At 41.5% G+C, this 15275-nt stretch overlaps 2 protein-coding genes across 2 annotated transcripts; both read left to right on the top strand.

Moving 5' to 3' along the window:
* Positions 1 to 1084: 1084 nt before the first annotated feature.
* LOC139633766 (probable methyltransferase-like protein 24) lies at positions 1085 to 6164 on the top strand. Its single transcript, XM_071499670.1, has 5 exons — positions 1085 to 1563; positions 2445 to 2543; positions 3804 to 3940; positions 4136 to 4403; positions 4966 to 6164. The coding sequence occupies exons 1-5, from the start codon at positions 1219 to 1221 to the stop codon at positions 5269 to 5271; spliced, it is 1155 nt and encodes a 384-aa protein (XP_071355771.1). The 5' UTR covers positions 1085 to 1218; the 3' UTR covers positions 5272 to 6164.
* A 932-nt stretch (positions 6165 to 7096) lies between these two features.
* wasf2 (WASP family member 2) lies at positions 7097 to 15273 on the top strand. Its single transcript, XM_071499669.1, has 9 exons — positions 7097 to 7246; positions 8640 to 8803; positions 8994 to 9128; positions 9279 to 9432; positions 10413 to 10530; positions 10666 to 10787; positions 11667 to 11819; positions 12099 to 12595; positions 13780 to 15273. Exons 2-9 carry the CDS (start codon positions 8671 to 8673, stop codon positions 13935 to 13937), a joined length of 1470 nt encoding a protein of 489 aa, XP_071355770.1. The 5' UTR covers positions 7097 to 7246; positions 8640 to 8670; the 3' UTR covers positions 13938 to 15273.
* The last annotated feature ends 2 nt before the right edge of the window (positions 15274 to 15275 follow it).

Here is a 15275-nt window from a genome sequence, read left to right as displayed (position 1 = left end):
AAATGTGTTTGCTGTGACATTCCACTGTATGGTGGAAGGGGACACGCACTGTCGACAGCACTACACGACAGACAAAGAGGAGGTGGCGGGTGCAGAGCAACAGCTCTCTCACACTTTCCCTTTATACTTGATTTATACAAAACATAACAGAGTTTAGAGAGAAATGATCATTTTCTGAGCTGAATTTAAACAAAATTACAGCCAGCTGAATCCCATGCTCTCGGTGTGTTTAAGGACACAAATCTGTTATAATCTGATATAATCTAATTTATTTCTCAACAATCAGTCGTAGGAGAAGGATTCAGATCTTTTACTTGAGTAAACAGAAAGACCACAAGGTAAGAATACTCAATCACAAGTAATAGTCCTGCACTCAAAAATGTAAGTAAAAGAATGGAAGTATTATCATCCAAATATACTTAAAGCAGAAGTATTAGCCTATTCATATATGCAGGAGAATAACCCGTTTGTTTACTTGATTGTGGATCTTTTAAAGTGTGAGCAACATTTTAATGTAGCTGGTTAACAGTGTGCATAAAATATAAGTTTTCAAGTAAAGTAGCCTGCCTTAAAACTGTACTTTAAGTACAGTAAAAGTACTTAATTACAGCTCAGTTTTTCATTTCAATTCTTTTTTAAATACAATAAATTAATGACTTTATATTTATGAATGTGGTATTTGGCAAGAGTAAAAGTTAGATTTATAAGGCGATAAAAAAAAATCCATATAAGTGATAACGAAAACAATACATTGAGATAAACTTGGTAATATCAAACCAAGATCTCTGTATGTAGTTGCAGAACCAAAATAAGTAGGGGACAGTGTTTATTTCTGTTTGTTTATAACATTTAGCTGGAAACACTTTGTGGAGCAACTTGAAAGAAAGTTCCTTCACTTTCTTTGTTTTCATACAGGCGAGTTTAAGAGGTCAAGTCCGCACTGGCTTTCACGGGTTAACTGTTACCTATGTGAGTTAGTTAGTGGGCGAAAATAAAACGGCGGTCACTGTGTCAATAAGGCCACCAGGAATGCGCTTCGTCATCACTACTTTCCCCTGGGGGTAAAGAAGAAGAAGGAGGAGGAGGAGGAGTAGGAGGGAGGAGGAGGAGGAGGGGAGTTCTCAGCTGGGACTTTCCTGACTGCCCTCCAGAAAAAAAAAAAGTGAAATCACTGGGCACCACGCCGGAGATGCTCCCTGGTGCCGCCACGGAGGAGGTATGCGGACCTGTGCGCGGTGGTGGGGCCGCGGTAGCCCCCCCCTCCGCTTGGGAATCACTCTTCTTTTGATCTCACCGGTTCTCCTTGCGCTCCAGCTCCTTGTCGTCGCCGGCCCACGGTCACCCGGAGCCGCCGGGGCCGGGGAGGAGGGGCGGGGGCAGGAGGGCGCGGTGGCCTTCTCCGTTATCAGCATCGAACCGGAGAGGAGCTATCGCCGCGTCAAAACCCCGTTCCGGCGACCCGGTGTGGAGGAGGAGGGGGAGGGGGAGGAGGTGGAGGAGGATGGGGGGAGGAGGGAGGGGGCACGAACCTTTGAGGATGAGAACGAAGTGCACTGGCGCAAGGTAAGTAGTGTCACACAAAAGATAATTAATCTTGTAATTAACATGTTTCTGAATCTTTACATTATTGCCTGAATTACATAACAGCTGATATTTTTAATTTTCACCTAGAGTAGCCACACATCAGGAACATGAGATAAAAACTTATAACCCTGAATGCTGATTCAGTGTACTGTACATGTTCAGGTTAGGGATACAGATGTGAAAAGATGCGGCGTTTGCCTGGTTCAGCTTATTCATTATGCTGGGTCAGTCTGTGCACAGCCCTGTGAATTATTCCAGACATGATGGAACAGGTGAGCGCAAAGGGTGAGCACAGCACTGACCCCAGATCAGAGAGAGGTGACAGCTGTTCTCTCTCTCTCTCTTGCTTTGCCCTTCAGTTGCATAGTGCTCCAACCTTCATCTGTGTTTGTGTGTGGGTGCATCCCTCCCCTCTTTACCTCAGACTCCTTCCCCTCACCCCCTCCGCCTTCACTCCTCCCCAAACTCTTTTTCATTCTCTTTTTCTCTCACTGTCTCTTTTTCTGCCCAAGGCAAAAACTCTGACTCATTCTGTGAATCATCACCCCTCCCCACCGCCTCCCCAGTGAGGTTGCCATGGTGACCACAGGGTTCAGTCTGAGCTGGGTGGGGGGGCTTTCTTTGACTGTGTGTGTTTATATGTTACAGTGCCCCAGGCAAATGTCTTACCAGCAGGACTGAGGTCAGCGCCCGTGACCTGCCTCCTCAGCACTCATACCTGGGGCAGTGGGTGCAGCAGAGGCGCTCACGCATTACTGTCATTCCTATGCATCCAACTCCCCTCCATGTTCCCGTGAATCTGCTGGCCGTCGTTGCGATGTAGTATCAATATATTGATATGTATGTCTGTATGTTCCCAGGTTGGATCCAGGGCACTGGAGGTGCAGCCATGGGCGGTCGATCAGCCGTCATTCACAGCAGAACTCAGTCGTATCATCGCACATATCACCAGGCCACAGGTAGGTTACACAGAACATCACATAAAACACAGTGCTGCGGTCAAATAAAAACATCTTACTCTCTTAAAGAGTTGTTTTTCACTAAAGTGGAACCAACAAATTAAACAAAAATATCCTCATCTAATTTCGAGGATTGAAAATGTGTAAAAAGCGCATCAGTATATGAGATGCCCTTTATAGGCCTCTAATGTCATCATCACTATTAGGTCTTTTATTTACTGCATGTGACCCATTTTACCTTTGTAAAACTGTTATGTTCTAGAAAATCTGAAATGAAACAATATGTAAAGTTATAAAGGAATTAGGTCTTAGATATTTATGGAGTCTAATACATGGGTCCCCAATTGTTTGGCTTGTGACCCTGTAACTTGAACGTTTGCTTGCCCAGTTTAACCAAAAAGCAGTTTTCATCATCAGAAAGAAAGACTGGGAAAATGACCTTTATTTTTTGTGTATTGAAATGTTAGTTCTTCTTCTTTTCTGTCTTTGTCATCATCTTGTGACCCCTCAGTTTAATTTTTTGACCCCACAAGATAACTCTGATCCTCATACTTGCAATCCCAGTTCCAATATACAGGGCCTTGCTTGAAGGTTTCAGGCTACACTTTTACTCATAAGGGACTTATACATGCTGTAGCCAGGAGTTAGACCTTGCCAAGACTTAACAGTAATCAATAAAACTTCACTTTTTCAACTATTACTTCTTCTTCAGTTCACTTTTTCACTTCTACAACTGCAGACTTCCAGTGTGGGGGTTAACATAGCAGTAATATGATCAGTCAGGCGCTGTCAATATGCTGGCAGCAGAATTCTGCCAAATCTGGAGCCAGTAAAGCCTTTCAGTTCCAGACTGAAAACTCCCGAACAAGAGTTAAGACTTATGTAACACCAAGTGCTGGGGAACTGGGAGGGAAAATTATATATCAACAGATTAAACCTAGCATGTTGTGTTGATTTTGTTCTCTAATTATCCAGTACCTGCCACAAATTAAAATGACTTTAAAATCTACTCTTGCTAAATGAGCATCATCAACCGCATCTCACATTTAACAGTTAGTTTTACATGAATTGTCTGCTTTTCTGAAAGTCAATTGGAAACATCATTTACTAATTATTCTCCAACATTTCAGCGGACAAGCTTTCACACAACTTCTTTTGCAACTTCCTCTCCTCTCTTAGTTTTAAATTAACTCTGTGTCAAACTGTTCTGAGACCCCTGTCCATCCCATCTCATGTGACCCCTCTCCCATTCATCCCCAGCTGAGCTGCTCCAGGGTTTTATCTCCAGGTCAGGCTCAGGCATCGCAGCCTCCTGCCGCTTCACACCAGTGGCTGCTGTGTGCTGAGGACTGGCTCCTTCCAGCTGCAGACAGACCGTGTGTTGCATACTCCTTCAGGTGTGCCCATATGTCTACAGTACAGTATGTGCATGTGTCAGTGCATGTGCTGTGATGCTTCTGCATTCATATCACAGGCAGAGTTGGAATAAAAAATGCAATGCATATTTAATCATGCATGCAATAATCTTCAAACCACCTCTGTGCTCCCCTGCCTCTCTGTCTATCTTTTTGTGTTTGTCTTTGTCTCTCTAGTATGGATGGAAGAGATGCAGACTTTCTAAAGACTGTGTCAGGGCTAGGATGTGAAGTGCACAGTTTTGATCCCAGCAACTCCAATACATCCGATGGTCACCTTGGCAACAGTTTGGCTAGTAACCATGGTGACGGAGGTGTGGTCAGTCAGCACAAGATGTGGCTGGAGTGGCGCGCTCCAAGGAAGCGCAAGCACAAGACAAGAGGCAACCTGGGTAGTGTTTCTCAAACACTGGCAGATATCATGACAGCTCTGGGACATCACACAGTAAGACACACACACACACACAAACACACACACACACAGAAATTTTGAGAAACAGTGCCAAACAAACATACCTTAAGAGTCTTTTCACCCCAACATACCCAGAAAGCTCTCTTACTTGTATGTTCCCATGGCAACAGGGCTCTGCGCCATCCCTGGCTGCCATGGCAACAATTTCAGTGAGTGAATCACACACTGGCCCAATTACATCCTGCAGCCACAAGAGGGAACTACATACCTACAGATTAATTGTGTGTTGGTTGACAGGATAAGCAATGCTTTGATGCAATTAGAAATATCTCCTAATAATTTTAATTTGATTTTCAAATATTTGGCTGTACAGGTATGCTATGGAAAGCAGTAAGGCTGGAACATATGAAAAATTATTAGTTTTTAAAAATACTGAATAGGAACAAAATTTTACAATTTTCTGATTTGGAATTTTTTAAAGTAATTCATAAAACACAGATTTTTATTTGTATTGTGAATATGTGATTTTTATTATTCATTCCTAAATACAATACTGAATTTTTACTCACTTCTCCATATTCTCTATTCTCTTTAGGTTCACTTTTTGTATGCTGACCTGCTCAGCGCTGAGTGGAGAGTTTTCCAGAACTGGATTGAGTCAGGAACTCTGCAGAGTGTTCATCATCTGGTTGCCACAGTGCACCTGCAGTGGGCAGGGTTTGAGGTGGGAGGAACTGACGAGGAAGTGCTCCGCTATTGGTTCAGCATCCTACAGAGTCTCCAAGCTGCTGGACTCAAGCTGGTCCACAGCTCTGCAGGAGAGGGTCACAGTGTCCTAAAACGGACAGTGGCCAGTGCTCACAGCTCCTACACACTCAGCTGGGTCAACACAAGACGCTGACATGCTCATGAATGAGCACAGATGGACACACATGACTAGAAGTTGTGGATGTCCTCAAACAAAAAGGAGGGGGGGGACTTAAAATAGTCGGTGGAGAACTTTTCATTTCAGGCACACGCATTTTTTAACATGACATCTCCCTCTAGTGGAGATGAAAGGATTTTCCTTTTTTTGACTCCACCCTCAGAGGGAAATATTGTTGCGTCTGTACATAATAATGGCTAATTTGACCAAATATGGAGAAGGAAATGGGAGGGCTTGCAGATTTAATTGGGCAATAGCGCAATAATATAATAATTAGATGTACTGATTTTATTTTGTCTCACTTTGTCAACAGCAGATTTATGTAAATTGTAGCAACTGCTGGACAGCTATGTGGCAGGCACCAACACATTTTCTTTTTTTTAGTTGAACCAAAGATCTGTGATTTTATCAGTATCATATCATATTATTCTCATACAGTGTGACCGCTTTTGCAGTAATTGGATCCAGCTGTAGTTTGAATGTAAATTCAACAAATTATGTAGATTCAACTAATTATGTGATGTATTTGTGTGAATAACATACTCTTAAGTGCAATAATTGTTTACATTGAAGAAAAGGTTAAATTATATAGAGACTGATAGTGCCTACTGTGAAATACACAGAAATTCTTCCATTTTACTGATGCATTTTTGCACTGTACTGTGTACTGTATGACAAAGAGGAAGACAATGAAAATACAAATGTACATTTATACCACAATAAAATCCCAAATACTTTTCTACTTACTTTGTCTGTCTTTGGAGAACCCTGATTATCCCTGAAAACAACAACAAAGAAGAACAAGAAGAATATATATTAATTAAATGGATGTACATTACATTGACATTTGTGGCATTTGTTCTGCACAATGTTTTCTATGCATTTCTTTTTTTGCAATTTATTAATTGTCTCCTTTTCAGGACATACACCTTGTACCTGCATGCAAACCAACTGAATTATCTTTAGATATAGTGTATATTGAGAAATATACAGTTACAATTCATGTATTCATAAAGAAATACATTTTTATCTCAAAACAAAAAAACAAAGATGAACATACAGTAGGCTATATTACAGAGGGGGCTGTATTGTAGATGTAAGTACATGATTATAATTATGATTTAAGTGATACCTAAGATGATTTTAGTATTTATGTATTTATGTGTGTAATTTGAATACATTTTAAGTTATTCAATTACAGTGTATTTTCCTCTAAATGTATTTGCACATGTTCCATTACGAAAATCAGAGAAATGATTGCAATTTAACTTAACTTAACTTAACTTAACTAAGTTTACACCAACACAAATACGCCTACACCTAAGGGCAATAATTGCAACATTCAAACAAACAGGTTGTCTCAATGTCTCAATTATTTGCCACATGGTCATAGGTTCTAGTCCAGTGAATAAACGAGTTACCCTTTCACGGGATAAAGGATTGATTCTCGTACCATAATCCCTGACAACTTCCAGTTTGCTGGGCAGAGATGAGGTAAAGGATGCACTTAACAATCGCCCGGTGAGGTTCACAGGACAGCTATTTATCCTCTTAAGTGCTTTTCTCCACAGTGAGCTCTTATTCATAAAGGCCAATGCCAGTCATTCCTCGGACTGGTTCCAACTCGCTGGAGCGTACGTTGGAATGTGCTCCTGCCACCACCCTCCGTTACGCAAATTGCGTACAGTTTTTGCCACTAGTCAGGGTGGAGTTGCGCTATTTACGTTGAAATTTCCACATCCTGTACTCAGCAGAAACCGTCGACAGGCGCAGTAGCCAATCAGCTTTGAGGAACTCAGTCGCTCGACCAATCAGAAGTTCACAATCCCGGGACTTTCGTGCTCTGTCTCGCTCGTCCGCATACTGCACCGCTTAACATTTCTTGTGGAAATCTTGAGACAGGACAACAACCAGAGAGTATAGAGAGAGCCTACAGTTTCCACTTTTGACGGTAAGTAAAGTATGTTTAATCAGCGTTGTTTTCATTAAGTAAGGAAAGTAACTGTACTTTTGTTTGACTGTTCCTTCGAGATAAGAAGCGCCTACAAGTTACTTCCTGCTCTTGACAAGGCCGAGATCCCAAGTTACATTTTAGCCCATAGCTAATGTTGTGGGTGTAAAAGTGTAACATTTCCGACTGATTCTTTATCTAATAGTTATTTATTTAGGAGAAACCTAACAGCGTGTCCAGTATATTACACGTTTAATTAGTGAAAGCTTGCTAATTTCGGCTTGTCAGAGTGACAGAGGGCGGGTGACTGTATGTCAGTGCCCAACATACCATTAACCACACAGCACGAAACTATTTCAGTTGGCTACAGCTGTAAAAAGGTCGACTTTCATGAAGAAAGTAATAAACCTGACGCTTGAAATATGCTCACATTTGAACAGTGTTGCTGTCAGCTCCCAGGAGAAGTGCAAACATTTGGACCCACCGATGAACACTTGTATCATGGCTTCGCTATTTTCAGAGGGACCCAACGTTAACATGAAGAACTTGTAATTAAGCGACCGAAATGGGGAATAGGAAGCACTATAGGGTGTACTTAAGAGTTACAGTACGCTAAACTGTGCCTGCTCGCACTGTGACAGGCAGAGTCTGCAGCCACAGCAGGTCTCTGAGCTCCTGTGAGAGTTGGCCTCTTCTGAACAGATTCCATATGGCACACTGGTTACTGCTTTTTGTGGAGAGATGACACACGAGTATTACACACAGACTGTGATTTGTCAAATACAACTTCACATACCTCCTCCACTGTAAGCAGAGTTGTGCAGAATTATTGCTCCACTGAGTTTTCCCCTCCTTTAATTAGTAGTTTCCCAGTTTTGTTCACAAGAACTGGGTGTATTTCTGTTGTTTGCTGAGTGAGACAAAGCTTTAGTTTTGGTTCTGCTTTAACTCTGTCTGGCTCAGTGTTTATTTATATATGCCTATGTGTCACATGAGTGTGTGACTTTTGCAGGAGTGCAAGTAATAATTATTTTTATCATCAGTTGTATGTGTATTATTTCTCTTTTATTCATGCTTGGTTTAGAAATTGTCATAAACCAGTGATAAATACCCATCATAACGTCCCAGAGGTCAACGATGATTTTAAATGTTCCGTCCAACAGTTCAAACCAAAGAAAATTCATTTAGAATGATACAGAACATAAAAAACATAGATATTCACATTTGAGACGCTGGAACCAGTGAGTAGTTTGTGTTTTTGCTTTACTGATTAATTATCAACCTATAGACTATCAAAGAATCAACTAACTCATCCGTGCCTCAGTACTGTGCTATAGGCTCTTAATGTTTTTACATTTTTGTCTCATGTGACCTTCCTTCTCTTCACCATCAGGGTTGGGCCCCACTGCCCACCACACCCCACCATGCCTTTGGTGACGAGGAATATAGAGCCGCGGCATGTCTGTCGCCAGTCCATCCCTTCCAACATTCGCAGTGAGCTGGAATGTGTCACCAATATCAGCCTGGCCAACATCATCCGCCAGCTTGGCAGCCTCAGTGAGTGTGCGCTATGTGTGGCTGGGTGTTAACGTGTCTGCCTGTCATTAAAATATGGTGTGAATGGTTCATAACACGTGGCAGGTGTGTAAGCAGTTGTGAATTATAAATGTGTATCTGCTGTGCACGTGTGAGACAAAAGCTTTAATCTGTGGAAATCATAAACTCACGTGTGCCTGTGTGTTTGTAGGCAAGTATGCAGAGGATGTGTTTGGGGAGCTGTTTGTCCAGGCTGGAGCATTTGCCATAAGAGTAAATACACTGGGAGAAAGAGTGGATCGTCTGCAGGTCAAAGTCACCCAGCTGGACCCCAAAGAGGAGGAGGGTAAGTACTCCCACATGTTAATGTTACTGTGACTACTTATGTTTGTTTTAAAGTAGTTAATTGGTTTGAATTCAGCTAGATATAACATCAAATTAAAAATAATTAATATTCAGTAATATTGTCTCCGTTTCATCTGTGTATTTCTCTCAGTCTCTCTCCAGGCCATCACTACCCGCAAGGCCTTCCGTAGCAGTGTGACCCAGGATCAGCAGCTATTCACCAGACCGTCTCTGCCAGAGCCTGTGCAAGACACCTACACGACCTGTGATCCGCCTCCACCACTCAACCACCTCAGCCAATACCGGTAGGACTCAGCAGACACACAAATACACATCCATGGCTCGTATTCATTCACTGGAGCGTAACATGCAAGGAATAGTAAGACCAACGTGCATGCACATGTGCACACATGGAAATGCACACATATATGTTGTATTTTTGTCACGGCTATGCATTATTGAAATCCACCTCTGATGCATGTGCTTTCAAACCTCGTCAAAGGGTGGATCTCAATAGTTGTCCTATAATAGGCTTCAGTCAGAAAGCGCTGTAGTAGAATTACAATATTTGTGACGTCAAATATCACTGAAAAGTCAAACATTTGCTGACATGTTGCAAGGACAAATGTGGACTAGTTGGGTAATTTTCTTCATGCTTCTGCTGTGCTGTTTGTTACATTTGAGCAGTTTTGACCAATTTATGAGGTAAATTTGGTAAAAGTAATGGCTAACAGGACCGGATCATTTATATTCACTGTAAATGGCACTGTAAGTATTTTTAATCAAATATATTGAGTCAGAGCAGCAGTGAAGAAATTCTGTGGGGAAAACAATAACTGTATGTGTCACAACCCAGCTGAGATATATCACTGAGTTCCTGAATATAAATTATGCACGAGCCATGACATGTCATTGTCAAGTATGATTAATTAGAGACTGTATAATCAGTAACCACAGCAGTGGCTTCATTGATGCACAGGGTGAGTTTGTAAAGTGTTCGCTTTTCCAGTCATATTATAAAGACTCTCTTGTTGAAATGTGAATTAATTTGACAATGACAGCTCTGGCTTGGATGCTACACACTGTGGATGTGACAAAGGAAAACAGCCTGTGTTTACTAAAGGTCTCTTATGTTGAGCTGAAAAGGGGAAGTGACATTTTTTTGTTTATGCACTGACACATAATACAGATAAATATCTATCCGGAGACACTTGATGTTATTTATGCCTGTGAACACAAGATAACATGAAGTGTAACTACAATGGTTGTAAATGGTTGTGTACAGGGATGATGGGAAGGAGGCCCTGAAGTTTTACACTGATCCCTCCTACTTCTTTGACCTGTGGAAGGAGAAGATGCTGCAGGACACCAAGGACATCATGAAGGAGAAACGCAAGCATAGAGTGAGACACATAAACATGCCCCTGTACACAAAAGCATGAGTCACTGAATTACGTTAACATTGGTCATATTAAATAAAAAGCATTTGGATCTAGCACTTAGCTTGCTCTTTTTGTCACTGTCTCTATTCTGAGTAGAAGGAGAAGAAAGACCATCTGAACCAACGGACACTCAATCCTCGAAAGATCAAGACCAGGAAGGAGGAATGGGAACGCCGCAAGATGGGAGAGGAGTTTGTGGTGCCAAAGAATGAATTGATGTAAGTTGAGAAATTGAGTGAAGTGAGGGGAAGTTTAATGGGGGCATTCACTGGTCCAGAGTTGTGGTTATCCACAGACCCACAAGGCTTTTGAGTGCATTTCAGCAATAACTTAAAATGAATGACTTGATGAATTCATTATATCCTTCTATAGTTAACACAGTAAAAGAATGGTTACTCACATGGCAAACTCCACTCTCTCCTCTCTTATCAACCAATCTGTAAACAGTGATATGGGTGGTATGTCCTGTCTGAAAATGTTCTCAGGGGGTTGGGTGTAGAGCTGGCTGTCAGTGGCAAACAGCAGTAAACAAATGTGAGTCACACCACACCTTAGGACAGTAAACATGTGAAATAGGGTCAAACATGTAAAAATAAGCATCTAAAAATCTCAAATTAAAGTCACGCTGATAGAGTTGACTAGAATTACTGTTTTAGAGTTTTTTTTCTGCTGTATTTTATTTTATGTATGAGCCACAGTGCTTCATCTGTTTTTAAAAGTGATTTTAAAAGCATGTAATTTTCTGGCTTGTTTTTAACTTGCATGCCAGGCCTGATGAGGAAAAAACATTAAGTTGAAGGACAAACCATTCTCTTACCGCTGTGTAGGTCACTGCACTTTGTACTTGTCATTTTTAATGGCAGTGTGAACCAGTCCCCACAGGTGTCATTTTCCCAATTTGTGTCTTTAAATGCAGTCATGATACCTTCTCTGAAATAGTTTTATTGTAAATCCTCCTAATTAAACAGTGCATGACCCACAACTGCTAATGAAAGTTTTAAATGCCAGGCGTTGTTTTCCAGCTCATGTCTGTTTCAGAGAGGATAGATGGGATTCTTTATTTTGGGCAGATAGTGATGTCTTGAATTTGTTTTAAGGAATTCCTCTGAGGGCCTGAATGGCAGCATTGGATCTGGAGAAGGCTTCACGTCTGAAGGCCTTGAGCAGAGTACCGGCTCCTACGCTTATGATCCCGGCTCTCCTCTCCCTGCCTCCGATGACTTCCTGCCTCCTCCACCCCCAGACATGGCGTAAGTAGCGTCATGCATATAAGCCCACACATGCAGCCAACACACCGCTATCCCTTCCAACAATGAAGGTACAGCTGCACAACCGTCCTACACATCAGATTATAGGGTTGAACAGGAGCAAAATGGATTATACTCCCGCCGTTTACTTTCAGCCCGTGATTCTTTAGTGAACACGAGCTGCTGAAGTTGCAGGTGCAAAGAAATTGTAGGTTGGTACAGAGAAATTAATGTTCCATTTAATTTTCCTTTCATCTCTAACTTTGGCTCCATCACTTGCAGGTGCAATGATGGACAGTATGGAGCACCAGCCCCGAAGCGTGTCAGCGTGCTCAGTCCAACCCACCCACCTCCTGCTCCGCCCATGGCTGCTTCCCAACCCAACTCTCGCCCCAACCTTTCCCCTCCCCCCGCGCCTCCTCCCCCTCCTCCGCCCTCTGGTTTTGGGGTTCCCCCACCTCCCCCTGGCTTCGACACCCCACCCTCCCCTCCTCCTCTCTCCTCCTCTCCCACTGCCTATCCCTCCCCACCTGCTCCCCCTCCTCCACCTGCAATGTCCACTGTTTCTCCTCCTCCTCCACCGCCTATGCCTGCAGGTGGTGGTCCTCCACCTCCTCCTCCTCCTCCACCTCCCCCTGGCCCTCCTCCCCCATCCTTTAATAACTCTGCTCCTCCTGCTCCCCCTGGTGGCGGGGCGGCACCCAGCTCTGCTCCCAAACAGCCAGAGCCGGAGCCCGCCGGTGATGCTCGCAGTGACCTGCTGCAGGCCATTCGACAAGGTAAGACACAACAGGGAGCAGATCAGTTCTTCCTGCTAAATCATATTTGAAACTGGGGACAATCTAATAGTGCATAGCCACTGATTACAAAATGCTTAGCAGTAGTGTAACATTCAGTCTTATTATTTAACTGTAATACATGTGTTATATAATAGTAATAAAAATGATGACAATGATAATGATGATAGTAATAATATGTGTTACAGTCATTTCCACGCACCTACCCACTGTGGAAAAATATAGCAATAACACTTGTGTGTGACTGTGTTTCATAGTAATGTCACTATGTTGGTGACGGGTTAAGAAACTAATCAAAAATCAGTTACTATACTCAGGTACAATACTATACTTTAGAGTATTTCACTTTTATGCTGCTTTGTGCTTCAGGATATTTCAGCAGAAAATTTGTTCTGTACTTTCTACTCCATTATGATTTTGTAACAGCTAAAACCACCAAGATTTTAAAAACCTATAATGAGCATGGAAAATACAATGCATGTAATTACACGGTAGATTAAACTACCCAGGGTAGTTAAATTAGCTCTACTTCAATCAGTTATAACATTTAAATAATAATAATCCAATATAATGTATGATAATTGGACGGGGACTATTCTAGATTAATACTACTTATAGTTTTTGATGCCTTAAAGGTAACTTGTGGAGTTTTTATGTATAGAAAGCTATGTTTGCATTTACTGTATGTGACCAAAAACACATTGTATGTATTCTTGAGACCTAGCAATATTGAATGCTTTCCCTTTCTCATAAATCATTTGTGTGTGGATTAAAACAAAAATTGTATTCAGTTCCTACCTTACCTTTGCTGGTGCATACCATGTTTCTTTGCATGTTAATGCAGCTAGCTGAAAGTGCATGAATGTGTATATGATTGCTGATGAAAGATGATTGTGAGTGATTACATCTCTAACCGCTGGTTGGCTAGAAAACACTTTGTTTTAAATTGCAGCTTGTATAGCATGCAACATTTTCCTTAATCTACTTATAAATGAATAAGAAATAAAAATAAAACTGGGAAGAAGAAGGGAGATCACCCACCTGCAAACTCCCTGATAACCACAAGATGTAGCATAGTAATCAATATTAGAATAGACAACAAACCAATACTATGTAGCAATGTCAGATATGCACTTATTCTCAATTTCCAATTTGCTCCCTTTAAGGTTTCAACCTGCGGAAGGTGGAGGCACAGCGGGAACAGGAGAAGCGGGATCACTTTGGCAACGATGTGGCCGCCATCCTTTCCCGTCGTATTGCTGTGGAGTGCAGCGACAGTGAGGATGACTCTTCAGAGTTTGATGATGACGAGTGGTCCGAATGATCGCCATCCCTTTTCACTGTCACTACCACCTTCGTATCTCTCCTCAGCCTTAAACAACATCAGAATATCTCCATTCTTTACATTACATTACATTCTTAAGTACCAGGGGAGCAAAGGTCCATGTTCTGTTTTGTGTGTGAGTAAGACAGAGTTTGAGAGCAAACGTGCACATTTTATGTACACGTTACTTATTACTAATCACATTCCTTGGCTCATTTATTCCTATTTATCAAAAAAATATTCAGATTAGAGGTGCAAAATCCAAAAACAAGACTGACTCAGAGTGGTTGTGTCCCAGTTTTCCATTGCTTTCAGTGGATGACACACCATGGTTATTGATGCGAGGGTGTTATGTGATGTGATGCACGTGCCCCTGCTGAGTCTGTGCGTAAGCGCATCACATCTGTCCTTATTTAGGGTCTATTAGAATCAGGTGCCCTTTGCTGCAGGCCAAGTTCCTGATTTTATCTGCTTTAATGTATCATGGCAAAGGATAAAAGAGAAGGAGCATACACACACACACACACACACAGGCAACCTTCTTCTATACACAGTATTTTTTTATGTACTCATTGGAAAGACACAAGGTGTTGATATCAAAACATTCTCCCTCATTTATAGGTTTTATGATATAGATGTAAAGTTTATATTACATATCAAATCATATCTACTAAAGTGAATTAATACAATCCCTTTAAACCCCTTTTAAACTCACATTTCTTCATCTTTTCATCCCCTCACCTTTATTTTGCCTTCTTTTTTTCTGTGGTTGTCATGGGAACAATTGACTTGTGCATGAGACATGGTTGTAGCTTATAAACAAAATCATGAATGAATTATTCAGTGTGATAGGGGAAGTACTGCCTCATGTGAGACACCTGGGGTGTTAAATGAGATCACCAAACAGAACATATGCAGACATTTCACACAGATATCATGATTCATTTTGTACTGTTTCAGCTCTGTGACATATTTCTTCCTGCCATTTTTTTTTTATTTTGAACTTTTCTGGGGATGAACTAGGCTCTTTAATCTTCAGGCAGCACTTTTGCCTTATCCTGCTGCCTGATAAGTGTCCTTTTTTATGGTGCATTTCATCGTCCTTGCAGATTTATTTTGTTCATCCATGCTGGTCACCGATCAGCTTCTTTCAAAAAATTTACATGTAGAACTGACTGATGTTTAGTGTGGACCACATATTCTCCAAGTGCCTTTTATTTTAAGTCTGCCTGTGTTAAAGCACAATCACACAGCATGCTTAGCCAAAGTTCTGCTTTTCCTGTCTTAAATTTCCAAATGATTATAGTTATTTCAATAAAGATAGAGTGACTTACAATG

The sequence above is a fragment of the Trachinotus anak genome, unplaced genomic scaffold (assembly GCF_046630095.1).
Source record: "Trachinotus anak isolate AG129_WGS33_773 ecotype Australia unplaced genomic scaffold, CSIRO_AGI_Tana_v1 ptg000016l, whole genome shotgun sequence".
Classification (NCBI taxonomy): Eukaryota; Metazoa; Chordata; class Actinopteri; order Carangiformes; family Carangidae; genus Trachinotus; species Trachinotus anak.
This window is presented reverse-complemented; position numbering and strand designations above follow the sequence as displayed.